General features: G+C 40.0%; 1 protein-coding gene across 8 annotated transcripts in view; it reads left to right on the top strand.

The window, feature by feature from the left end:
- The window catches only part of FHIT (fragile histidine triad diadenosine triphosphatase), a 1,423,921-nt gene that overhangs the window by 612,645 nt on the left and 783,631 nt on the right, over nucleotides 1–27,645 (top strand). For all 8 annotated transcript variants that reach the window (XM_032359195.1, XM_032359190.1, XM_032359186.1 and 5 more), the window contains one exon: nucleotides 22,349–22,468. In XM_032359195.1, coding sequence (XP_032215086.1) covers nucleotides 22,366–22,468 — 103 coding nt within the window. In that variant the 5' untranslated portion in view covers nucleotides 22,349–22,365. The remainder of the gene's footprint in view (nucleotides 1–22,348; nucleotides 22,469–27,645) is intronic.

The following is a 27,645-nucleotide window of genomic DNA, read 5'->3' as shown; positions in this document are numbered from 1 at the left end:
CCTAGTACACATATGAATTAGTTAAGGCCAAGGTTAAGTGCAGATTCTGATTCACGTAGGGCTGGATTAGAGATAAGAACGTGCATTCCACACAAGCTCCCAGGAGGGGCTGGCTGGTATGGAACGCAAGTAGGCCAATTAGGCCAACCAAGGTATTCATGTAGAAACCTTTCATGCCCGCCTCCTATTAAAATCCCAGTGTGGGGAAAAATCAGGCTGCTGTGATACCCTGCCTGGATGGTTGCCTTCTTTACCCACCCCAGTGTCAAGTGAGACTTTCCTTTCCAGAGGGATCCCACCTGATCATCTGACCTAAACAGTGATCCCACTGCCCAGCCCTCTCAGCAACATTATCCCATCTTATTACTTTTTCCAGCTTCCCTAACTATCTAAAAATCTCCTTTTACTGCTTCATTGTTTTCTTCTGATCAGCGAAAGGAGTTTGTCTGTTCTGTTTACTACTGTATCCCCATAACTATAAAGAGCACTGCTTGCTCTACATAGTTATTGAGTAAAATAATAAGAATTACTCTAGGACATATTGGTCACAAGTTCCATGATGACAGGCCCTTTTCTTGTGAGGGCACAGCATAGGATGTGGCACATGTAGATACTGAGTCAGTGAAGGAGAACTCAGGTTAAAAATAGGGAAAACATGTTACAGAGTAGTAATTAGTGGGTCAGGTTAGTTGGCAGGTGTTGCTTTTTTTTTTTTTTTTTAAGATTTTATTTATTTATTTGAGAGAGAGCAGAAGTGAGAGAGCACAAGCAGGGGGAGTGGCGGAGGGAGAAGATTCCAGGATTCTGGGCTCATGACCTGAGCTGAGGGCAGATGCTTGACCAGCTGAGCCACCCAGGTGCCCCGGCAGGTGTTACTTTATGTATGGATAGTCAGGTCCTCTCCATATTTTCCTTCCTTCCTTCCTCTCTCTCTTTCTCTCTCTCCCTTCCTTCCTTCCTTTCTAAATAAGAAACTAATTTCTAGACTCCTGTAGTTAGGGCAATAAAAAATGGGCAGGGTTTGATATCAAGAATGGCCCTCAGTAGTTGGCAACAGGTCTTTCCTTGAGGGGGGTAGAGTCTATTCTATTATGAAGAGGCTGTCAAAGTCTGTGCCATGTGATAGGAAGCCATTGTCCACCTACCTCTCTGAGCAGAGGTACTAACCTTCGTTAGTTAGGACAGTTGACCATCTGTCCTTCTATCTCCAACTCTCATTTTTATTCGATACCAGAGCAACAAAGTTCAGGTACTGGGTTGCCTTTTCAAGGCACAGTGGATAATGGCCTGAACTTTTTTTTTCTTCCCCTTTTCTGTGGGAGAATTGAGCTATTCACCTGTCCTTTGCCCAAATGGATACTGTAGATCTACTCATTTCAGCATCCTTATAGAAGTGTTTCCCACCCCCCACCCCCCATTTCATCATCATCTAGAGCTAGGAAAACTGTCTCAGACATTCTTTGACTAGCTCTTCTGTCAGCTAGTGAGGATTCCACGTTTGTAACTTAGCTATCATTGCTTTAAACAGAAGAGAGAGAAGGAATGAACTAAAATTCACTATGATTATCTTGTGGTCCAGGTGTTTTGGAAGAACAACTATGTTCGAAGCTTGGCCTTGGATATTGGCTTTGTTCTTTGCTTCCAAAATGGGATTGGCTATTACAGAGGTCCTGTCTGAGCATCTATCGGATTGGTAATTTGATGTCTAATTCCTATACATATGTCAGTGCTCTGGGGCATTCTACTGTATTGGTTTGGTTTAAAATAGTAGTATACTCTTCCAGAATACATTAAACAACTGTTAACTCCTAGAGATAGAGATATTGAAGAGTGTATTAAATGAATCCATTATTCAAATGATGTTTATTGGGTATCGAACATTTGTCAGGCACTATGCTGGCTGCTATATATATGGGATGTTCAATGAAAATCTTCTTTCTGAGGAGGGAACTTTTCTCTCTAGTCTCTGGCTCCTTCCTTCCCTCCATCCCTCTTTTACACACACACACACACACACACACACACACTTTTTGTTTTGTTTTAAGATTTTACTCATTTGAGAGAGAGCACAAGCAGGGGAAGAGGCAGAGAAGAGGGAAAAGCGGGCTTCCCACTGAGCACGGAGCTCAATGTGATACGGAGGCTTGATCCCAGGACCCTGAAATCATGACCTGAGCTGAAGACAGACACTTGGCTTACTGAGCCACCCAGGTGTCCCCCCACATACTTCCTATCAGGAAAAGGAGCAACTGCCTCCTCTGGTGACATCTGGCACGTACTGGGCTATGGCCTACATGCTGGGGGTGGTGGGGGTGGGTGGGGAGAAGCTTGTCACTTAAAGCTAGAAAAGGTATTACACTCTGCCGTCTTTTGCTTGGACTTGTCCATATCTCTGAATGGTGCATTCGTTAGTCTCTGTAAAAGACCTGCCTGATTCTTCCCAGTTACCATTTTCAGCCTTGGACTGAGGAAGTCCCATGCGGCCAGCACTGTGCACCTGGGGCCCTGGGGTGAGATAGCGGGAAGACCCATTTGGCTTCTGGCCTGAACCTGTTAAGGTTTGCTCCCGGGATTCAGAGACCGATGGGAAATGCCCAGCCCTTCATAAAGCCATTCTTCCCTCCTCACAGGGCTTCTCAGTTGGCTCCGGGAGGGGGCTAACAGATAACCGTGATCTCAGACTGCATTCTCCGCCCTCAAGGAGATCATGACCTAGTACATGAGATGGGGAAGTGAATAAACAATCACAGTGGGTGTATGAGGCTGTTTTACTTGGAGTGTGTCACAGATAAGGTAACTAGGGCAGAGTGGGAGGCCAGGACCTTCCATGTGTGCTACTCTAATTGGCGAAGATCTCCTTCTTCTGCTACGGATTGTGTCATCCAGAGCCACGGTAATGAAAGAAAAGGGCCCCCAAAAGGAGGCTACACTCGTCTGTACACTGCCCAGTGTGTGTACTTACAAAGTGTGCAGTTTGGCTTCCAGCATACCATGGTGCATTTTAATTTTGGTATGAACTGTGATCCGAAATCTTTAGGGGAGCCCTCATTCTGAGACCTCTGCACTTCTCCATACATAGGGCTCTAGCCTATCTTCAGCAGCCTCGCGTACCCAGAAAAGCAAAGAGAAGACCCCGTGCCATGATGTGCACAGGTGGTTTCCATGGCCACCAACACAGGACTCTGACATCTTCGCAGTAGGCTGAAGCAGTTTGAAGGAGAATTTGAAAAAACAAGCAGATTTGTTTAACAGTGTTTGTAGGAAAGCTTTGTAAGGAAATGGCAGATATGCCCATGGGCGAGATGTGCTTTCTCTCATCTTCTGGAGCTGGAAGGTTAAACAGCCACCCAGAGGTAGGTATGTTTTCCACCCTCTCAGCGGGTTAGTGGAGGAAGTGAGATTGATATCAACAAGCACTTGGTGAGCAAGAGACTCTTGTAGGGAGGTTTTTAAAGATCTGAGAATTATACCATGCATTGTCCTCTAAAGCCGGAAAAAGTGCACCGGCAATTTGAGTAGAAACATCAACAGGGAAATAATAGGACTTGATTAAATGAGAATCTGCCCCCCCCCCAAATGCATTTAACAAAATCAAAGGCAACAGGAGACATCCCAGCCCCAGCAACCTGAGAAACTGTCATCTGAGAATTTAGTGGTAACAGAGAGTGCTCCATGGTAAGGAGTACTCCTTACCTTCAGTCCTCCGTGGTGACAGTGACAAATTTTTTGTAATCGTTGCTAAATGCACCCTCAAAATGGGTTAATGTTTTCTTGCTTTGTGCTGAATTTCATAGAAATAAGTGCCCCTTAGGGAAATTTTAATTGTCTCTCTTTTTTTCTCATTAATTTGCTGTACAGTCGAAAATTAATACTACTGTGGATTTACAGAATTTGCTAATTAGTAAGAAGCTTGACATTTACTAATGTAAAACTATGAATAAACCTACTAATTTAAAAATTATGTCACCATCAGAATGTTCCCATGGAAGCTGGAAGCCCAGAGAAAAATGTGGTCTTTAGATATTTATTAACAAGGTGATTAGTCAGAGGATTACCATAGGACATGTTATTTCAGTGCTAGAAGTTTATTATTCATGTTCCTAATTCAAAGAGTTGAGATTCCGGGAGTTATACATGTTATTGTATCCTTCGTCTGAAATGGATAGAACTTTCTCAGCATCGCCATGAAAGCTTTCTCTGGGTCACCAAAGAACTAAAATGGAAAATAGGTTATGCATGTCATATAGCAACTCTGATTGGTAATGACGATCTTGGGCATGTTAAAATCATGCCCAAGGACGTCCTAGTTGATTAGTGATGTCTATCATTGGTGCTGGGGGAGGAAGGCACAGTGCCAAGCATGGGTCTTTCCCAATAGAAACAAAACCAGGTAGTGAGCTGACCAAGCACCTTTTATGCTTTTCATGGAGGATAAGAGTTCTTGGGAATCTGTGGTTAGTGGGGACAGTGTTCTTCCTGGACATGGTGACAGAAAAAATAAATGCTGGTGCCCCAGAGCTCCAAGAAGCATGCTGAATGAAACTCTGAATCATGGAATGGCTTCTTGCATCCATGTGCCATGGTCAGGGAAGCAGGGGTTGGGGAGATCCCAGCAAGTGGAGTGGTTCAGAGGGGCAGGGTCTAGGGCGCGTGCCTCTGCCTTGTCAGCAGCGATTCTGCGTGGGGTTTTGGCATCTAAACAAAATCATTTGAAACTGAGATAAAAATTTTTCAAGAGAAAATAAAAGGAAAAAAAACCCCATTTGCTGCTTTTTCGAAAAGCAATGATGCTTTCTCACTTTGGTCATTCAGCCAAGGTTCAAATGTATAGGTTTTTAATAGCTGGCATCTGAAATGTTATTTTAAAAGCAAGAGGCTTTAAGGTGATAAAACTCTAAAGGTGTAGCTCTGGGAGAACACTCATTGTGATTTTCCTAGGACTACAAATCCATTCCACAATACAGATGCACTTAATTAGGGATTGCTTGTCAGCCTTTTAATTATTGTGTTTGGCAGCCCAAGTGGCAATGAACATTGCCATAAATTACCCTTAGCAACGGCACACACTCGAGGTAGAGTTGCCCCGAACTCTGCGTGCTCTGTCAGGTCCCTGGTGAACGGAGTGGGCACGTGAGGCAGAGCCACATGGAAAGTCAAAGGGCTTGATTATGTCCTTGGCCTGTCTGTTGGGCCTTTAGATAACGGGCACGGCCACCCTGTGGGCTCTGAGTAATCCCTTTCCACCTGCAGGAGACCAGACTGACTCTTTCGGCAGCCAGACGTGTGCACGTGAAAATTAATTCCTTTCCTGATAGGTCTCTCTCTCTGTTCTTCCTGTCCCCTGCTCTTCTCACCTACCTGGATGCACACATCTGCAGTGATCGTTTACACTGAAAGTTTAGCAAGTGACACAGTGTGGGCAGAAGATCTTTCTTAGTGTTGCTGGAGGTAGAGAGGAGTCCAATGTCCCGACACCCTGGATGCAGATCTTCACACCACCTTTTATGTGCCAAGTGGACTTGGTCTAGTGACTTACACTCTCAGTGCTTTCTCTGTAAAATCTGGATGATGAAAAGCTGTCACAAGGGTATTGAGAGAATTAAGTGAGATGCTTATGTAAAGTGTTTAGTATTATGCCTTGTTTATAGCAAGGACTGAAGGGCTCTTCATGTTTTAGTATGACTAACAAATGCCCATATTAAATAACTTACTGCATGGGGCACCTGGGTGGCTCAGTGGGTTAAAGCCTCTGCCTTCGGCTCAGGTCATGATCCCAGGGTCCTGAGATTGAGCCCCACATCGGGCGGGCTCTCTGCTCGGCAGGGTGCCTGCTTCCCTTCCTCTCTCTCTGCCTGCCTCTCTGCCTACTTGTGATCTCTCTCTCTGTCAAATAAATAAATAAAATCTTTAAAAAAAATAACTTAGTGTATAAGTTATCCATATCTACATGATGGATATCAGCGAGAGAAGCTCTTGCCGGCATTGTTAAGTGCTGACCCCCAAGAACTTTGAGAAGTGTCTTAGCTTTTAAAAGCTGTGAAAACATTCTTATCTCTGTGCACAGTCCTCCCTAGACAGTGTTCACGATGGTATTCATTGGGGAAAGGAGAAAGCAGCTACTCAGGATACAGGTTTGACACCTGGGTGTGGCCACTGCTCCTAACCTCTCATATTGGTCTCCATCCCCTTTGGAGGGGTTTCCATTCCCCAAAAGCCATCCCATGCTCTCATCTTTCCCTGTCTTCTCCTGAGCAGTTCTTGGTAACCTTTCCTGAGAGGAACTTTGAGCTCTTAGTTAACGGATAACCTTGATCAAGTCTTGACTTCGATGGGTTTTGTTTTCTCATTGTCTCCTGTATAGGCTGTTGGGGTTCAAATGAGCTAATGTAGGTCAAATGCCTAACATGGGCTCTGGCACACAGGATTATTCAGTCAATTCTCATTTGTTGTCATTGGGGCAAGGTTCTAGCTGCTATAAAAGGACATTAAGTCCAGAAAGAGAAGAATTTCAGGTCAGACCCTCTTTCCTCATTAACTACAAAGACATACTTGTCATAGTTTCAGGGGGGACCCGCTCGTGCCTCGTCTTTATCTTCCTGTCTCCTATGGATCAGAGCCGTCTTTCTTAGGTACTCAGAAAACTGTATAGATGTCACTTAATGTTTACCCAGCACCTTTTGTGTTTGAGGCAACATGCTGGACACTGTGGGAGACATCAAGGAAGGTTTATATACAGACAGATCACCTAGATGATGATAAGAGCCACCTCCTTCTTTTGAGGTCAGGAGGAGATCAAAAGTAGCAGTAAGAAAGTGACCAATTAGTCTTCTCTCTGAGAACCCTCAGCTCCAGCGAGTCCTTAAACAAGTGAAGGGGAGAACAAGGAAGAATGAGACAGCACAGTGTTATTATAAGGGAGGTAATAGCCGGTATGTAAATGAGTCCGACCACACAGGGAAGCTGTGTGAATCACACGACCAAAGCGAATGCGTAACAGCCGCCCTGCAAACTCCAGCTCCCCTGCAGAAGCTTGCCTGTGGACAGAGACGTCCCACCTGGCCTGAACAATGGAGCCACGTGATGGGATGCAGGTGTGGGTCTCGGAGTGCCTGCTCGTTAGTGTTCAGTGATGCTCCCCAGTAGGCAGCCAGAGCCTCATTACTGTTCGCAAGAGTAAGCTAATATTCAGACTTCTGAATTTCCAAATGGTGACAAATAGAATGAAGAGGTAATGAGATGGGTAGGAACTGAGATCCCCTGATGAGTGCCCATCATGGTGAGAAGAGGAGGAAAAGAGAAACATACCACTGTTCACTCCAAGAGATACCGAGAAATCCCTATTTGGCTCTGGCACAGGGAAGCGAGGAGGCATTTTTGAGGTGAGGAGATGGAAACTACCTTGGATGGAGTCCTGTGAAATGCTGTGCAGCAAAAGCCATGGGGTTGGGGGGAGAGGGGTCAGATGAGGACTGACTTCAAATCTGTGTTTTAGTTTCTATTTTATGAGGGCAAAATATACAGAAGTGAGACTGGGAGGGAGTTGTGTTTCAAGACCCCATGAGTGAGAACCTGTCATGATTTCCGCTGTCTCTGTGAGGTCTGACCATGTCACATCTAAAAGTCAGAGGTTGGCTTCTTGTGATTTCATTGACCCACATCTGAGGAGCTCTGGGAGAAGTCAGTGGATGAGTAGTCTGGAGTAGCCTTGGGCTCAAGGGCCATCCTTGAATTTAGATCTTAATGTCAGGTGAATTTCCCATATGCTATTGAACAGGACTGAAGGAAGGACTTTAGATATTTCTGAGCTTGCGCCCCTACTAGATCCTACCACCTGAAGTGGACTGTTAAATCATAGATTGTATCAGTCATGTAATTATCTTCTGAATAGCACAATTAGAAATTGCAGAATACAGTAGAACACTTAACATAGAAGTACATCCATTGATAGATGATGAGTGACACCTAGCTATAATTGACACTGTAATTAGCCTTACCATTCCATTTGAACAAAAACCTGTGCATGGCATGGCTTCACCACAAAAGTCCACAGGTTCCATGTTAGCTAAAAAGTGGTAGAATCCTTTTTCTTGGGTGTCACGATAATTATTGTCTGGTATTTATTTGCATTGGGAGCTTCAGTCTGTTCAATGTTAATATTTAAAACTGAACACAATTTGGGCAATTTTGTGTTGGTATTTCAAAAAAAATTTTTTTAATATGCTAGAAACCTTAAAGTGAAAGAGCCATGGGGGTCTCTTAACCTCCGAGAGGCCTGTGCACTGACAAAAGGATGTTAACATGTGGTTTCTGCTTCTGGAAGATCACAGTTGGCTTTGATGTACTTACACAAACTTTTGCCACTAGTTCTGAGTTGGTGTTCCTGCACCACGATCCAGCCTGTGGAGATGAACTCTTAGGAATCTTTCATGATTAATATGAAGAGTATAGTGTGAATGGAAATGCAGTAGTAAATTTGATTGCTTCAGAAGGATACATGACATTAAGGTGATTTTTTTTCCCTCTTAAAGATTTTATTGGAGAGAGAGAGAGCGCGAGAGAGCACAAGTGGGAACAGAGGCAGAGAGAGGAGCAGACTCCTTGCTGAACATGGAAAACTCAACATAGGGCTCAATCCCAGGACTCTGGGATCCTGACCTGGACAGAAGGCAGATGCTTAACTGACTGAGCCCCCCACGTGCCCCCAGATATTTTTCTTCCTTTTTTTATTTTTTTCAACTGGAAAATTCTTCCTTAAGTATTTAAGAAAAAAAATTTTTTTTTTGAGTACAGTTGACACACAGTGTTAGATTTGTTTCAGGTTTACAACAGAATGATTCTATAGTCTGTGTTACGCTATGCTCCCTGCAAGTGTAACTACCATCTGTCATCATAAAGTATTGTTTTAATATCCTAACCTGTGAGTTCCCCTCTGCTATTGCAGTCCATATGAAGATACAGTTTGGGCTATTTTTACTGCTCAGATGACTCTCAGCCTTCATCAGATCAAGCAGTCATGCCATACTTTGTCCTTCAGTTTAGAAATCTGCTTCTTTTTTATCCAAGCTTCTGTCTTTCCCTCTTGAGCCGGTTATCTACAAACACAGGCTGTTGATTTTCTAAATGACTTTAGGCCTCAATACTGGTGTTAAAGACCTTCACCACCTGTGTTTGGTTTGGCAGAAAACATTTTTTAAGTGACATAAATAATTTTGAATTTTATACATTTTTGCACATACAGTACTGTGTTTAATACTCAAGGTCAGGTTGAAGTATAAAATACATACAAGTCATCTGTTCTATTTCTTTCTTTACTTGATGAAAAGAACTCGAGGAGCAAATACTTTTTACAGGTGGTCTCTTTTTAAAGAACAGGTCTCCATTTGGTCAGTGGGGAGATACTTGAAAATCATTCCTTTAAAAGCTTCTCCAGTACATGGTCATGATAGAAAATAAAAGTATACAGAAAAGGGGTGCCTGAGTGGCTCAGTGTGTTAAGCCTCTGCCTTCAGCTCAGGTCATGATCCCAGGGTCCTGGGATCAAGCTTCGAATGGGGCTCTCTGCTCAGCAGGGAGCCTGCTTCCCTGCTTCCCCCCTCCCCAATTCCCTTCCCCCGCCTGCTGCTCTGTCTACTTGTGATCTCTCTCTCTCTCTGTCAAATGAATAAATACAATCTTAAAAAAAGAAAAGTATATAGAAAAGACAAAATTATTCAAACCCATTCTGTCACAGAAAAATCGTCATGAACTTCTAAATTTCCCCTATGTACATGTGCACACACAAATTTTAAAAAATGGTTTACTTCTTATACTCTGAAAATGACTATATTATAAATATAAGGTTATATATAATTCATGTAAGTGTAAGGTTCTATAATATAATTATATAAATATAAGGTTCTATATAATCATATAAACACAGGGTTATATATTATAATTACATAAATACAAGGTTATATATGTATCATAAATAGAAGATTATATCTTATTTGTATTTTATTCTCTCCCTGGATGAATCAGCTACAAAGAAGATGTCCTTATTGAGTGGGGGGTGGTGTCAAGAATAGAACCAGTCCAGAGAGTTCTGGGGCAGGCAGTCCAGGGCATAAGGGCAAATCCTTGTGCAGTAAAGGGTTCTTGGCCTCACTGCACATTCGGATTACCATGAGAACTCTTCCCAACAGGGGCGCCTGGGTGGCTCAGTGGGTTAAAGCCTGTGCCTTCAGCCCAGGTTATGATCCCAGGTTCCTAGGATCGAGCCCCGCATTGGACTCTCTGCTCAGCAGGGAGCCTGCTTCCTCCTCTCTCTCTCTCTGCCTCTCTGTCTACTTGCGATCTCTCTCTGTCAAATAAAAAAAAAAGAACTCTTCCAAACAAAGCAACCCAAAGGATGCCTAGGTGTAACCCAGGCCAATTAAAATGCATGGGAGTGAGCTGTTGGTGAGGATGTTGAGAAAGTGAAATCTTGGTTTGTTGATGGTGGCGATAATGTAAAACGGTGACGTCGCTAAGGTAAACAGTTCGGCTCTTCCTCACAGTGTTCCATACAGAGTTTCCATATGACCCAGCAATTCCACTCCTGGGTATACATCCAAAGAAAACTGAAAGCCTAGACTAATACCAAAGTTTGCCCCTGAATGTTCATAGCAGCACTAATAGCCCCATAATAATAGCCCCAAAGTAGAAATGACTCAATGACTCAAATGACTCAAGTGTCATTTTTTTAATGGTTAAAAAATAGAGTGTATACATACAGCGGGATGGGATTCAGCCTTTAAAGGCAATGAGGTGCTGATACTACTACAACGTGGGTGAGCATTGAAACATGACGCCCAGGGAAAGAAGACAGACACGAAAGGCTACATGTTGTATAATTGCATTTATATGAAATGTCCAGAACAGGGAAATACATTGAGACAGAAAGTAGATTAATGGTTGCCACAGGCTGTGTAGAGGGGAAAGGGGAAGCCTCTGCTAATGGATGCGGTGTTTCTTTCGGAGTGAAAAAAATATTTTGGTGATAATTGTATAATTTTGTGGTGTTAATAAACACCACTGTCTTGTACATGTAAATAAGTGAATTTTATGGTATGTAAATTGTAACTCATTTTAAATTCTTAGGGCTTGGGAGCATTAAAAAAAAAAAAACCTTCTGAGATGATTTTAACATACAATAGTGAAGATCTGCTTTTAAAAATGAAATTAGAGGGGCACCTGAGTGGCTCAGTTGATCAGGCATCTGCCTTCTGCTCAAATCGTGATTCTGGGGTCCTAGGATGGAGTCCCATGAGGGGTTTCCTGTTCAGTGGAGAACCTGCTTCTTCCTCTCCCTCTGCTGCTCCCACTGCTTGTGCTCTCTCTTTGTGTCAAATAAAATCATTAAAAAAATGAAATTTGATAATTGAACACTGTGTAGCTTAAATCTTCCTCACTCATTGAATGAATGAAATTCCAAAGGAGGCCTTACATGATCTGGTCCCTACCCATCTTCCGACTTTTCGCTTCACCTTTCTATTTTGCTTCCTACCCTGAGACTCTGAGGTCCCTCCCATCGCTCTTTTTTCCATCCATCCCTTTAAGACCTGGAGCTCATTCTTACCTTGGCACCTGTTGTTTCCACGGAGCGCTCTGTCCCCTGATACTCACCTATAGTGGGCTCCTCATTCAAGTCTCAGATCAAAAGTTTAGTTCCCTTTCCGTCACCTCTAAACCCACTACTTCAATCCACTCCAAGTCACTACCTACTTGGGCACCCAAGTTATTTCCTTTAAATCAAAATCAGAAATATTTCAACTTGCTGATTGGTTTGTGGTCTCTACCACTTACCCGTCCTCTTCATCCTGCACCTAGAATGCCCCATGAGAATAGGGACCTGGTCTGGCATGTTCACTGCTAGCATAGTATTTAGAAACTGGCAAATATATAATATAAGTACTTATTGACTGAATAAGTGATTGATTTAATGAGGAACCAATTCAAGGAAAGACATGTTAAGGGTAGGCTCTCTCTGAACACCTTTATGGAGAAGAAGGAACCAGGGGAGTGAGATCAGAGTTGGTTAACAAGCAGCAATGGCAACACATGAATGTGACAGGGGAGCGGGGAGGAGGAGAGGTTGTTGATGAAGTGAGATCTTGAAAAAGCAGTTGGCATTTTGAAATGCCTGTGTGTTTTCTGTTTATAAATAGCTGAGCTTCAGTTTTTGTTTGTTGGTTTTTTTTTTTTGACTTGTTAACAATTGAAAAATTTTCTTTAGTGACACCATAGGTTGATGACTTAATCGACTTTACTAAAAATTGTTTTTTCTTTGTGTAAAAATGTTTCAAGTACACTTCTGTTTGCTTGAATTGTGAGAGCCTTCAGACTGTTCTCTCTTTGTTCTTGTCACCTTCTTGTGGGATGTTCTTATGCTGGCCCCTGTGGAATTTTGACCTATGTCTGTAAGTTTAGAATGTTTTATAAGTCACCTCAGCCAAAACTATGTCTCCAGCTGTCCATTTAGGTATCCTGATGGTCGTCGAAGTCCTCGGTAAAATATGTTTGAGAGCTTGGCCTCCTGAAACTACGCTGTTCCTTAGTGAAATGACAGGCCCTCTTTCCTGGGATGGTTGCTCTAAGGATTCATTAGCCAGCAGCTTTTCCAGCTCATTTGCCTTTGTGGTGAGCCTTCGAGTGCCCAGTTTTTAAATAAAGTGAATTGGAATTGAAGCATATTTGCCAGTTGGTAAAGGAGCTGGAGTTATTTGTGATGTGGTTTCTTCTGCTGACTCTCGAAGATGGTTGTTCACACCTTCTAGGATTGGTCTAGATTCCTGCCATTTGCTGAGTGGATATAAAAATAGCATATGACTTTTAAAGTAAATCTTATCCTACCTAACCATAATGGATTAACACATTTATTTTTCAAGGTAAAAGATAACATTTTCATACTTTGAGCCAAAAGACAGCATTTCCTTTTTGATGTGTCTGGCTTCCTGGGTGCCTAGGAGATGTCCGATTTCATAGCAGATTATTTGAACTAGAATAGTCCTTTCCCTCTATCTTATATTCCTAAGGAAAATAACTATTTTTTACTAGAAATCTGGAGAATCAAAGAATACCCAATGCTGACAAAGTTAAGGGGAAATAAGCTTCTTGTCTATATTACTTTTGAATGTAAATATTTATGAACCTTTTGTGAGAGATATTTAGCAGTACATATCAATAGCTTTGAAGGTTCAGTATCCTTTGATCACAGTGATTCTCAAATCTAGAAATTGAGCTCAAAGAGATACAAACATGTTGCTGAATGAGACCCATTCCTTGTAGTGTTGTCAGGATGATTAAGTTTTTATATAGAAATCCCTTGGAATGAAAATATCAAATATGGTATTAGCTATTTCTATTTTATCAGGGGTTTTTTGTTTTTGTTTTTGTTTTTGTTTTTAAGTAGGCTTCACACCCAGTGTGCAGCCCAGTATTGGGCTTGAACTCACAACCCTGAGATCAAGACCTGAGCTGAGGATCAAGAGTCTGTTGCTTAACAGACTGAACCACACGGGTGTCCCTCAGAAACTACTTTTTCACTGACACTCCTCTGCCCTTAGTGTGGAGAGAATAGCAGTCACCTAATGGTAGTGCAGTACCAAACATATGGTTTTACTTGTTTTTTTTTTTTAACTTAATTTTGTACTACTTATATGAAAGCACTTTTCTAAGCAATTTGGCAATATTATGTATTAGCTGGCAGTTAACAATTATTTGTTGAATAAAAATTGGCATTGCTTTTTTTCTTATTAAAGATTTTATTGGAGAGAGAGAGAGCATGGGAGCCAAACCAGGGGCAGTGAGAGGGGCCCAGGGAGAAGCAGACTCCCCACGGTGCAGGGAGCCCACCGCAGGGCTTGTCCCCAGGACCCTGAGATCATGACCCGAACGAAAGGGAGACACTTAACCCAGGCACCCTTTGGCATTACTTTTTGACAACATAAAATGCCAACAATGATATGATAACCAGCTTCATAAAATACTTATTAAATCCGTTACATGTGTCCTGGAGAAGATGTTTTGCTGTTCTCCCCATTTCGGACTGCCCCTTGAGCTGTGTTCTTAACATCATTATCCCAGATGTTCTACTGGAGTCAGGCTAAGGAGGAGCTTAAGTGTCTGTGGGTTTTAGAAAAGCTTCCACGGTGATTTTAATGGGAACTAGTGCTCTAGGGAAGTGGTTCTCAAACCTTTGCTAAAGACCTGAGCTTCTCAAACTTGGGTTGTTGGGTTTTGTAGGGTCCTCCCATTCTCAAAAAGGAGTTTATATTTTCTCTTCTCCATTTGACGAAATAATATGAATGTAATAGACATAGGCCTGTATTCCGGATCCCTAGCTGACTGCCCTACAAGAGTACGACTGTGTGGTTTTTGGCACCAAATGATTCCCTGATGAGACAGTTATCTTGAATTAAGAGATTCTGAAAGTGGGGTCTCTTAACTCCTAGACTGCTAAATTTGGGAACTCCTTACACATAGTTGTATCCTCCCCAAGTAGTATCCTCTAAAGGAGAACCTCCAGGGTTCACAGTGAATTTGAGTAAGTCACTTGACCTACCAAATTACTCAATATGTCTAAAATGAGGGGACTGTATCTACGTGATCGTGGAGGGCCTCTCCTGTTCAAATTCTACAGTTGATTTTTTTTTTTTTTCTTTTGGGGGACAAGGTTAGAAGCTTATGGCAGTCATTTTAGTTGAACATTAACATCACTTGAAAGCAAAGCAGGGAGAAACCTGATCTACCCTGAAGTGAGCTGTTGTCATCTCCCATTGTTAATGGTTGGGAAATTTAACATTTCAGAGCATTTGCTTTTGTGCCCGTTGAGCCTTATTTCACCACGAATTAGGTTGCCTATCTAGCCCTATCAGAAAATGACTGATCAAATCCACTGAGTCACAAAATTAAATGTGAATAGTCAATAGAGAACTTTTCATGACTTTCTCTGTACTAAATTTTGAAGACCAAGTTCTAAAAATAATGTGATGCCACCAGCTGCTGTGACTTTTAGGAGATAGAGAGGTAGAGATAGGTTATGGTGAGTAGAGCGGTAAAGAGAGGGTATGCATAACTTTGACACCTGGAAAGATGAGAAAAAGAGACTGATTTAATACTTTTTTAAAAAAAGATTTTATTTATTTATCTGACACAGATCACAAGTAGGCAGAGAGGCAGGCAGAGAGAGTAGGGGGGAAGCAGGCTCCCTTCTGATTAGAGAACCCAATGCGGGGCTTGATCCCAGGACCTTGGGATCATGACATAAGCCAAAATTAGTGGCTTAACCTACTGAGCCACCCAGGCGCCCTGATCTTAAAGGCATGTATTTTTAGTTCAAGATAACAGATGTTATTATTAAGGAATATAAATTCAGGAACTAGCTAAAAGCGTAAGATTTTAGGTGTTCATTAATATGCTATTGTTTATAAACAGACACATGCCGGTTTCAGTCCCCGTTTCTGGAGTTAGCCTTCTATTTCTGTCTTAGCTGAGGCTGCTAATAAGTCTAAGACCTAAAGCTTAGACTGAGGTCCCTAACCCGGTTGTTGGTTTTCTGAAAGCCAGAAGCCATCCTCTCCATATTTATTAAGTAACAGAGATCCCAGGAGATGATTTTCCTCTGGGAATTCAACAGAAGATTGGTACATCCAGCTGTCTTGTTGGATTAAAAAAAAAAAATCACCAATTTTACTTTAGCTTAAAATAAAATTGCTTTTGGTCATCTTCACGTGAGAGGAAAGTATTTAATATTTATCTCAGCCTTGCAGACAGTTTGAGATCCTGGGGATGCAGGAATCTTCCCATCTAACCCGAACCCTTTGCTCTATTTTTGTTCCTTTTATAGTTGCTGGAGGGTTTTTCTTCTCCACTGAAATTAAAACTTGAGGAAGTATGTCTGCTAGCAGCACAAATGGGTAGAATTTTACCATGACTAAAGAAGAGGCTGAATTGGATTTAGGCAAGGAGATATCAAAATATTACAATTTTGGGTAATATATGTATATATACTATATGTAATATATGTATTACATATGTATATGTAATATACTATAATGACATAGTAAGGTGTGCTTTACATCTACCATCACCCACTGTTTTTAGACGCGATCTCTATACGTACAAATAAAAACCCAGCATATCAGTAGCTACATGAAATTACAATGCTGTATCATTTCAGTGCATCAGAAGGTGGGGGGGAAGGGGAGTGGGGATAGAGAAGATTTCTGAAAGAGACCTAAGGTGGTAAGAATATGCCAAGGGACTGAGAGAGGGATCGGCTTTTATGGTGGGGGAAGTGGAGCACTAGTGTAAGATGGTAATAACAATAATTTCTACTGAAAGGAAATAGGTTACAGAATTTTCATAGCCGCAGGAAGAAATTTGGTCCTAGTCTGTGGAAGGCAGGAAGGAGAGAAAAGTTAAACAAAGAGAAGATGGAAACAAAGGTAAGCTAGGATGTTCTGAATAAGCTCAAAGAGTAATTGGCATAAATGTCTGAGGGTTAAACTAACCAAGATAGATTGTCCCTTGGATGGAAAGCTAAAGGCTATATTATTTATAAAATACGTTTAGAAGGACACAGTCCAATGATTGGGGATGGAAGAAGTTATGCTTGCCAAATACAAACAAGGAAAAAAAGGAACCGCAGTTCAAGGGAATAAAACGAGTAGGAGCATATACATGTGCCATAGTGTTGGAGGCCAGCCCTGATGCCCTTTGGCACGGATTCAGATGTCCTAGTTAGAAACCCAGCACCCTGTTTCCAGAAGCGGATGAAGTACTAAGGTTGAGTAAGTGGACAAAGATACAGATTGGGTAACAGTTAATGAATTTGGTTTACAGTGTGTGTAGAACTTCATAGCAAGTGCAGAATACATTGCCTTATGGGTTTAAACTACAGCACTTTAAAATCAGTCCTCATTAAGAAAAAGATAGCAGAAGCATCCTTGATGTTTGGAAATGAAAAGATCTACTACAAAATAACCCTCAGGTGAAATAGGAAATAATAACAAGAATAGCAAAACACAAAGGTCACCATTTGAGAGAGCTAGTAATGGAATCCTTTGAAGGCAATGTGGCGTTTTTTTGATACTGAAGAGGAAAATAGTTGGAAACCCCACAAGTTCAATGTTTGGCTCAAGTAATTAGAAAAAAACTGTGACATGGTAAATCTGCAGAAACAAAGAAGGAAGAAAAAAGGGGAAAGAATTTCATTGCAGAAAATATGCAGTAAACTAGAGATGATTAATAAAAGCAAAGAACTAGAAAAAAGTTCTTTGAAGCTTAATATGCTAGATATAATTCCAGGAAAACTGAAAAAAATATACATTATGAGTAAATACAAAATAGGTAAAAGAAATAATTAGGAATTATTAATCTGTTAAAACAGGATTTTTTTTAAACCAATAAAGATTAGTTGAGGTGAAAAAAATTTAGGATAAATTTAGGTTAAAAAATTTCAAGGAAAAGAATGCAGTCAGTAACCATTAAATAAATTGTAATGCTTATCAAAACAATCCTGTGATATAAAAATAGGCCTAGACAGTTTGACAAGTAGTTCTATTTAAATCTCAAGGAACAGAAAATCCTTGTTTATAAAACTTCTTGTAGAACAAAGAAATGCCAACCTATAAGTATGATTTTTTTTTAAAAACAAAACTAAGTAAAGAATATTGGATAACTTCACTTATGACAAGAAAAAAACTGAATTCAAATCTAGCAGTGTATTAAAAATGTGACTAAGTTTTATTTTTCATAAGAGTGAAATGATGTTCCAGCATTTTCAAAGTGTTACTGTAATGGCAAAGAATAAGACATTGTTTGATTAATGACAAAAAAAATTTAGTAAAACTAAATTCTTTTTTTTTTTTTAATGTAATCAACCCTTAGACTTAAACTAGAGATTTTTCGAAAGCTTGATAAAGACTTTGTACTAAAAACCTATGGCAGATACCATTTTTCATGAAACAGAGATTGAAACTCATTCCCTCATACCTTTTAATGTTGGGAACAAGACAAAGATGGTTGTGTTACTTCTGCCTTTCAGCGTAATACCAGACACCTGACCAATGCAGCAACACAAACCAACAGAAGTAGAAAGATTGAAGTGAGGGAGACAATTGTCATTATTTCTAAGTAAAATCATTTATATAGAAAACCAAAGAGAATCAGCAGAAACTATTAGCAGCAATACAAGGGTTCAGCTAGGTTGCCAGCTTGTAAGAGCAAAATATTAAAATCAATAGCTTTCCTCTTTATTGGGAATAACCAATTATAAACTATGACGATGATAGGATACCATTTGTAATAGTGACATAAACTAAAAGCTATCTAGGAATAAATCTAAGAATTCATAAAGCATATAAGGGAAATTTAAAACCCTATTACAAGAGTTTTATTATGGTATTATAGAACATAAATGCAGCATACATAAATGGATTGATTGAATATTGTGAAGGTGTCGGATTTCCTCCATTAAAATTTAAAATCAGTGTAAATCTAACCAACATCTGAGGAATAATTTTTTTTCAAGGGGCAGAGTTGAATCTAAAATTTATATGGGTGAATAAAGAAGGATCCGCCTTTTACAAGGCATTAATATTATATAATAGGAGTTGGCAAACTATAGCCCAGACGTCAAGTTCAGGCTGCTTCCATCTCTTATGAATAAAGTTTTATTGGAACACCGCACATTCGTTTATTATTCGTTTATTCTTTGGCAGCTTTTATACTGCCTTAACAGGGTTGAGTAGTTACAACAGACTGTGTGATGGTCTGAATCTGGCCCTTCAAAGAAAAAAATCTGGCACCCCTGTTCTTTAGCATCTAACATAGAATCAGAATATTCTGAGTACAATTTATTCCTTTGTACGTATAGGGATTTGGTGTAAATATTCCTGGCAATTCTTCCTAGGAAAATTGTCTCACAAAAGGAAAAAAACAAAAACAAAAACAACAACAACAACAACAAAACAGAACAAAACACATTTTTGTAATTCATACCATAAGCAAAATTCCAAGTGGATTAAGTATCAAACTGTTTAGAATGAAGCTATAAAGCTAATAGACAAAAATACAAGTTATTTTTATAACTTTGTGGTAGAGAAGGGTTTGTTATATAAGAGTCACAGAGCACAAACCATGAAAAGAAAATTGACGAATATATCAAAAATGAATGCTTTTTGTTTACTGGATCGTATGATAGGAAAACTAACAGATGGCGAAAACATAATTGTCATGTTTAAAAGACCACGATCAATATTTAAATACACAAGGGACTCTGAAAAACCAGAAAACAGAAGGGAGAAAACGCATACGAAAGAGGGTAAAGTATGAATTGACAATACAAGAAGTAGCCACCTATATCACATTGGAGACAAAGTAAAATTAAGAGCTTCTATTTTGCTTCTCATACCAGTAACAGCTAGGCAATCAGAGACTCCTAAGTGCTGGCAGGGATGTGAGAAAATAGAAATGTACATCTATTGCTTCTGGGAATGCAAACTGGTACGTTTATTTTAGAAAATCCAGATATTAAAACCAAATAATGGGACTCCAGCCTACATACTCAGGGAAATCTATGTAAGGTGGTCACCACAGTGGTATTTGTGGTACAAGATGGGAGACAAGCTAATTTTTCAGTGCTAGAGAGACAGGTAATGGAAATTACAGTGTAATATAGTGAGTGAATAAGAAGTAGAAAGGAATGGATTGTATCTACTTAAAACAGCAGGAATGAATTTCTTAAAGTGTTGAGGGAAAAAAAAGGCAGAAAGATATTTAAAGCATGATACAAATTATATACTCATTTTAAAAACCTGCAAGAGGGGCACCTGGGTGGCTCAGTGGGTTAAGCCTCTGCCTTTGGCTCAGGTCATGATCCCAGGGTCCTGGGATCGAGACCCGCATCGGGCTCTCTGCTCAGCAGGGAGCCTGCTTTCTCCTCTCTCTCTGCCTGCTTCTGCCTACTTGTGATCTCTGTCAAATAAATAAATAAATAAACCTTTTAAAAAAAACCCAAACCTTCAAGAGCCCTATATAATTTTGACATGGAAAATATTTATAAAATGCAATTAAGGTGATAAACAATACATGAATTATGAAACAGTGAAGCTCTATGGTGGAAAGAAGGGGGCTGGGCAGAGCGATGAAGGAGAAATGGTAAGAAAAATGAAAACCACAAGAAGAGCCTTTGATGGACTCCTAACAGGAGCTCATTAACCTGTGCTTAAGTCAATCTCCTAGGAATGGGTCTCTGTCTTGGTTCTGCCAGCCTCCGTGTGTCAGGCAGACTCTACTCCGTGCAACTTCTAGTTGTTCTGGTTCATGTCCTATCAAACTGGCAACTCAGCAGGGAGAAAGTTCTTTCCCTGTAGTGTCAGAAGTAATCTTGTCATGGATCTTTTTTTTTCAGTGGCTCATTTTTTTGTCCTGTGTCCACTCCTGAACCAGTTATGTGACAGAAGACTAAGGAAGTTGGGATCAATTTCCTGTCTCTAGAATCAGGCGGTGGGAATAGTGCACAAGATAGTCGGGTATTACCCAAAGAAAAATACCCCCCCCCAATTATGGCCAGTCATATAGAAAGTAGATGCTGGGCAGGCAAAAACAAAAACAAAACCAAACACCAAGAGCTGCGGTGGAATTGAATCAATGCTGCTTGCAGAATGACTGAAATGAAGTGCCATGTTTATTTTAGAAAAACGGTGGAGGGGGGAAATGAATAAAAGTTAACTCTAAATATCTGAAGCACTACCACTGCATGCTCCTTGTTTCATATGGCCCTGAGGCAAAATTCATGATAAATAGACTTGGATAAATAGGATAAATAGGAAGGGCAGCTATGTAATTGCTGGAATTTTCTTAGAAGTAATGGGTAATGAACTTCCCACCACTGGGTGTACTCAAGCCCAGGCTAGCCAGCTGGTTGGCCAGGATTCTGTAATGAAAGACCCAAGGACTGGGAGACTAGTTGGGTTTGATTGTGGTTCTGGATCATCTGGACAGGTTATTCTTAGCCCTTCTGCCTAAGTTTCTGGTTTGGGAGGTCCAGAGTAGGACTTCAGAATTTACATTTCTAATTAGTTCCCAGGTGATACTCATGTGGCTGGTCCAGGAAATACACCCTGAGAACCACTGGGTTAGATGATTTTCGATGTCTTTACTGGCCTCTCGTGAGCTAGTTGTAAATGTTCTGAAAACCGGTATTTGTACCATTGAGGCACACCTTCCATTTTATGTCTTTGTCCCTGAAATGTGTTAGGTTCTTGCCATGTGGGTACTTCTAGGTGACCCTAGATGGCATTTGCATGGCTCTCTGTATCTTCTGAGTCATTGAGAGCATCAGAATCATTAAACAATTGTACACTTATTTTTATACTTTATAAAAAAGTCAACCATTTTCTGACATTATCTTTTTTGTAATTGTATTTCTGGTTTCCCGTGGGTTGATCTATTTTCATAGTTTTATAGTGGGGTGGTTTCTAAATTGGGAAAATGAATGGTTTTCCAAGGAAGTTGTGTCTTTGTCATTCAGAAAGTAACTCTGCCCTGTATCGGCATCTGATCATTGGAAGATCATTACCTCGTACCCCAGTTGCCAAGGACCAAGTATTCCTTCAACCATCCCTCACCCCTGAGGCTTTCCCCCAAAAAGAAGATATGGAACCTTTCACACGCCTTGCTACATCCTTGGCACTGACTCAGCCAGAAGTTCTCATTCTTGAACTCTGTTTTGTTCTTTCTTTTTCTCAATTTTTTTCCCTTTAGTTTTGGAATTTTTACTCTAATAGTTCCTTTCAGAGTGCTCATGTTTTTGTAGTTGTAGGCAGGGTCAAATGGCGTTTGTACTTTTTCTAAATTGCTTTTATATAAATAGAGATAAAACCATTTGAGAAAATCATTTATGAATTAAATGGTTTATAGTCCATGCTTAACAATTAAAAACTTCAGCTTAGCAAAGATGACGAATGGGTAAAAAGAATCCAAGAGATGGGACCTAGCAGATTTGGGTTAAAGTGACAACTTGAATTGCAGAAGGATTTAAGAAGACTTTTTTGTTGCCCAGGTATAAGCTTCTGCTTGAAAACACTCTAAACAAGGCAATGCTGAGTAGGGAGAGGAGAGTGTATGTTAGGCGGACTTGCCCAGAATCTATCTTGGTGGACATTAAGTGGGGAATAGCTTCAATGATGTCATCCTCTAAACTAAAAATCTGTAGGAAATGGGATTTACTTTTCTTTAAAGTATTAGTATTTTTTTAAAATAATCTAAGTTTCTCATCTGAATTTTACAAAAGCTCACTTCTTAAATCATTTTCTCTTTTCAGGCTTCAACTGTGAAGAAATGTCATTCCGATTTGGCCAACACCTCATCAAGCCCTCTGTGGTTTTTCTCAAGACAGAACTGTCCTTTGCTCTTGTGAACAGGAAACCTGTGGTACCAGGACGTATCCTTTTTTTTTTTAAGAGAGGGAAAATAAAAAGCCTCTGAACTTAACAGACCAAAGGAATACAGCGTTGGCCTCCATGTCCGTCCGCAGAGGTAAGCAAGGAATCCACCTGCCTCCCCTTTTGGAGAAACCAGGTAAGATGTTGCATTTATTCTGGATCCAGTTGGTGATACCAGCAATATGCTTGATCAGTGTTGCAGAACTTCTGAAAAGAGTTGCTTAGCAACCGTGGCTTTGGAGGTGAATTTTTACTTGACCTTTTCACTATCATAGCTGTGTAAATAAATAGGTCCTTCTAAGGGGGGCTCAATGAGTATCATGAGTGCTATGTTTTCAGTTATCAGTAGTGAATATTAATAGTAAGATAGAGATTGGTGGCACTTTTGTGATGTGGAAATAAGGTATTACCTGAAGATTTGAGCCTGGCGTGCTATCTTTACCTCTTAGAGATCATTCAAGCAAATTCATACACATAATATACCTACAAAACAGTTGTTTTCATTTTAGGATCTGCAATAACATTTTTTTTTTTTTCTTGGAGAACATCACAGCTTATAGATCATTGTCCAGTGTCATTGGTGGTAGAGTTGTTTTATTTCCCTCTGACCATTGAGTTGTAGCCTTTCCTCCTATTGACTTCAGTAGAAGGTTTATTCTTTGCTATGGGAGCAGCAGGAATTGGTGAAATATTCTGGAGTTATTTTTATGTTGCTGAAAGTATCACTCATGACTGTGTGCATATGACTTTTGTACTGACTGTCTAGAATTTTTTTGTTTTTTTTTTCTGTTTTCCCTCTAATTTACTATGCAGAGTGCATGAAAGTATAAACTTTCATATTTTAAGATAATAAGCATTTTCCACACTACAACATGATTTTATTTTGAAATAAATATTCATACACACACACACACACACACACACACACACACACACATATATATGAATATTTATTTCAAAATAAAATCATGTTGTAGTGTGGAAAATGCTACCCCCACCATGGGAGTTTTCAAGGTGTTTGAGAACTTTAGGAATAATCTTTCTTGGCCATGTAACTGCTCTACATTGAAAATAATAAAATAAGAAAACACAAACCAAAAGATAATTGTGATTTTATTATAGATGCCCCAATTCCTTGAATTTAATTTTAGCCAAATAAATTCTGTAAATTTATAAAACTGGGGATCACAGCAGTAAACTACTAAATGATATGTGAATGACTACTTGATATTTAACTACTTGATATTTATCTCTTCTTTTAAATGTATAAAAATAATCTACATTATAAATACTCAATATTAGAAAATATTATTCCTCTATTGAAGTAGAAATAAAAACTAGAATGGTTCAGGAAGCTCCTCTAAAAGAGAACAATTTTAAAGTTCTGTACCAATTTTATATTGAGTTCTTCTAAGAGACTGTGAAGTTCTTTAAATAACAGAAGTGTTTTATTTTTTCATCTGATTTTGCTGCAAGTTTCTGGTTGTTTTTCTCCGCTGAGGAATTTTTTTTAAAAGAAAATGCTTGAGAATTCTGGTGTCAGAAGAATATGGTTGAAATGTCATAGGTATCTGTTTGAGTGCCAGCTTTAGTTGACTTCTATCTTGTATCAAAGATGGAACCTGGGATGAAAATGTGGTTTTGGATGAATGTGTTTTAATACCTTGGCCTGGAAAAGTGTGAAGTTGCTGAGTTGTACTGCCTTTTTAATGGTTAATAATGGATTGAATTTAACTTTGTGATTTTTTTTTTTACTTTTATATTGATAGTAAGAAACTTGACTTTTCATGGTCTTTTTAACCCATTTGGCATGTGTGATATAAGATGTGGGTCATAGGCATGTTTGTACTTAAGAAAAGTTGTGATGGGTTGCCTGGGTGGCTTAGACGGTTAAACATCTGCCTTCAGCTCAGGTCATGATCTCTAGGTCCTGGGATTGAGCCCCACATCCAGTTTCCTGCTCAGCAGGGATTCTGCTTCTCCCTCTCTCTCTGCCTCTGCCTCCCCCCTGCTTGTGTGCTCTGTGTCTCTATCTCAAATGAATAAATTAAAAAAAAAAATCTTTAAAGAAAAGTTGTGGTGTCTTCCTCTCAGGAAATGCTGTTCTGAACAGTGAACAGTTAGTGACTGATAACTGGTTTTGTTCCAGATGGCCCTGGAATTGCCATTTTGGACAGGATATTGTATTAAAACGAACAAACCTGAGTTTGTTTGGAAAGTAGCAAGAAGGAACCAACCCTTTCTGGGGATAACAGAACAGGGACATCTTTATCATCTGTATACTCGTGAGGCTATTTCATATCTGCAGGGCTTCAAGGGGTCTCAGGGCCAGTAGATAATGTATTCAGACAATCCTTTTTATATGATGATTTTGTGATTTTTTTTTTTTTTTTTTTTTTTTTACTTTACCTTTGTAAACTCAGTTAGGTGATAACTGTGAGAAGAATCTTAATACGTTACTCATTCGCCTGCAGAAAGTGATATTCTTTTGTCTTGAGATTTGGGAATTGAAGCTGTGGCTAGCTCTGCCTATTATCATTTCATAAAATAAATGGTGAGATGTCTGCAGTGGGCTTTCATCTTCCCCCAGCATTCTCTTCTGTCTGCCTTAGATCAGCCCCCGGGTGTGGGTCTCCTAGGTCTTTCAGCTCCCTGCACCCTGGATGCTCCAAGACTTTACTCGGGCGCACACCTCATTCTAGACCTTGGCTCCCATCCTCTCTCTCCTTCCCATTCCCTTGCAAGTAAACCTCTAATGAATATAATGAATCTTTTTTTTTTGAGGATAAAGTACAAACTCCTTAGCATAGTTTTCAAAGATTTTCATTATTTTGACTCCGCCTTCCCCCCTTCTCCAACTATTTCCTAAAGAGATGTTGCATTTCCCTTCACCATGTCTCCACCCATCTTGACCCTGCCTGTCTCTGTACGGGAGATCCTTCCCATTCTTTTTCCGTTCAGCTAAGATGTTTTGATACCCGGCTTGCTCCCCCTCAGGAAGAAAATATTCAGTCCTTTCTGTGACCCTTGGCTCCTTATTTGCATGTTGATTCATGCAGCAGTTTATTCCTGAGCTCCTACTCTGTTCCAGGCACGGTGCTGAACACTTAACGGGTCTGCCTCAACTCAGAACCGTGCATTCTTGCTTGGTTCCGTGCTGACTCCTTAGTTCCTGGAAAGGGATGGGGCAGGACCTGCTTTTGTACATCTCTTTTTCCTCAGCATCCAAAGTTCGATGTTGATTGAATTTAAAATGAAATGATAAGCATGGGGATCATATGAATCATTTCCCTGGAGGGGAGGGGGGTCAACAAGGGTGCGTGGAAATCCTGCCTTTTCAGTATTCCCAAACACCAGCCAAACGGGTTCCCCTTTTATTCCAGGTTTTTTAGTATCCTATCGAAGCTGAATTTTTTAAACTTTCCCTTCCTGCTTTCTCAGTTGCAATCTTGTTTACATTTCTGTGTTACAAGTATACAGAGTTCAGTCTAAAAGTGGTGAATGAATTAGTGGCAGATGGGGAAAGATTCTTTTTTTTATTTATTTATTTATTTATTTATTTATTTATTTATTTTTTGGTGCATGCTAATTTTCAATGGACAAGTCTGCATCTTGTGGGCCATATATTGGCATCTGTATGTGAATGAGAAAATTTTACTTTGTATTTATGAGGATTTCTTTTTAAAAAGAGGGTTCAGGTGGCCTTTGGGGAATGTGCCATTCACGAGACTTGTAAATGTCATCTTTCAACTTGTGTGCTCTCTTAACATTTTGCTCCGTCTCCCCAACCCTTTTTTTCTTATGACTTTGCTCACTGACTTTTTCATACCTTTCAGAGGAGGAAAAGAACTGTCAGATCAGGGGCCAGAGATAAACTTTTGAAGCAAGACTATTTGCTTCATTCTCAAAAGACCCACTTCAATCCCTCCTTGTCCCCACCTAAAGCAAATACTTCTGTTCGTTGCAAACTGTTTAAAGCTCATTGAATGGGCTTCAGCCTCTGTGGTGCAGTGCTCGAGAAGGATATGTCAGAATGTCTTTAATCCATTAATTTCTTGTTACTGGAAAATGCTTTTCAGAGTATCTTCGTGAGAGAATAGAAGCATTTTGCAGATTGCATCTTCAGAATTCTGCAGTGAACGTTTTATTCATGTACCTCAGTGCAGTCCAGCGATTGCGTGTGGCTTAAATAAATTTGAACCAAGATGGTTAATATTTCTCCGAGCCCCGTTCTCTTGCATTATGCTATGTCTACCTCCCATCTTGAGCATGAAAAATGAATCTGAGCATTAGGGGAATCCATTTAGGGACTGAGGCTTTATTGTAAATAAAATTATTCATTTGTTATGTCCTGTTGTTTTCAGCAGACTGTGTATTGATCTTTGGATTGCTACTCAGAATGGCATAAGGAGCCCTAACATAAGGGGGACATGGCAACATTTGTGAACGGACTGCATGTGGCATGTAATGACAGAGATGGACCTGGCTCGCTGGCCCTATTATATGATACACATCATGTGTCAACAGTTTATTGAATCAGTTATTTTAAAAAGCAGACTTTTCCAAACCGGAGCGTGGCACACCGAATGTTATCGAGTCCAAACAGCGTTAGGATGATGTATTGAGGACAGCCTCATGAAGTGCGTTTGGGAAGAATTTGACTTTGTCACTTGAAAGCTGTTTCTGCTGAATATGAGAAACAAAAGTTTGGCACAACAGGAATCATGCCTCGAAGGTCCAACTTCCTAAAAAGAAAAACTCTGGCAAATGCCTTCCGATATACAATTTTACCTTTCCGAACGAGCAAGTTTGCTGTTTTTAGACCACTGCCATGTTGAATACTCCTGAAGTGAATGAACATATAATAAAAATAGCCTCATTACTTAACAGTGCTTCTTACAGACTGGATGCTATAGATAAAAGTGCCCTTTTAGTTCTTCCATAAAAATCAGAGATATTTGTCATTTCCTGAGTAGGTTGTAATCTTGTGAATTTCTTTAATTGTTCAGGAAACTGCAGTTATTAGCGATCTGATGATCTTTCATATCCCAAAAGAATTTCTTTTTAAACCTTCCTGTGCAAATAAATGAGCACCAGCACTATATTAATATCCTTATTACTAAAGATAGTTTTTCTTTCTTAAAATTTCCCTGAGTGTGTCTTTCCCCTCCACACT

The sequence above is a fragment of the Mustela erminea genome, chromosome 1 (assembly GCF_009829155.1).
Source record: "Mustela erminea isolate mMusErm1 chromosome 1, mMusErm1.Pri, whole genome shotgun sequence".
NCBI lineage: Eukaryota > Metazoa > Chordata > Mammalia > Carnivora > Mustelidae > Mustela > Mustela erminea.
This window is presented reverse-complemented; position numbering and strand designations above follow the sequence as displayed.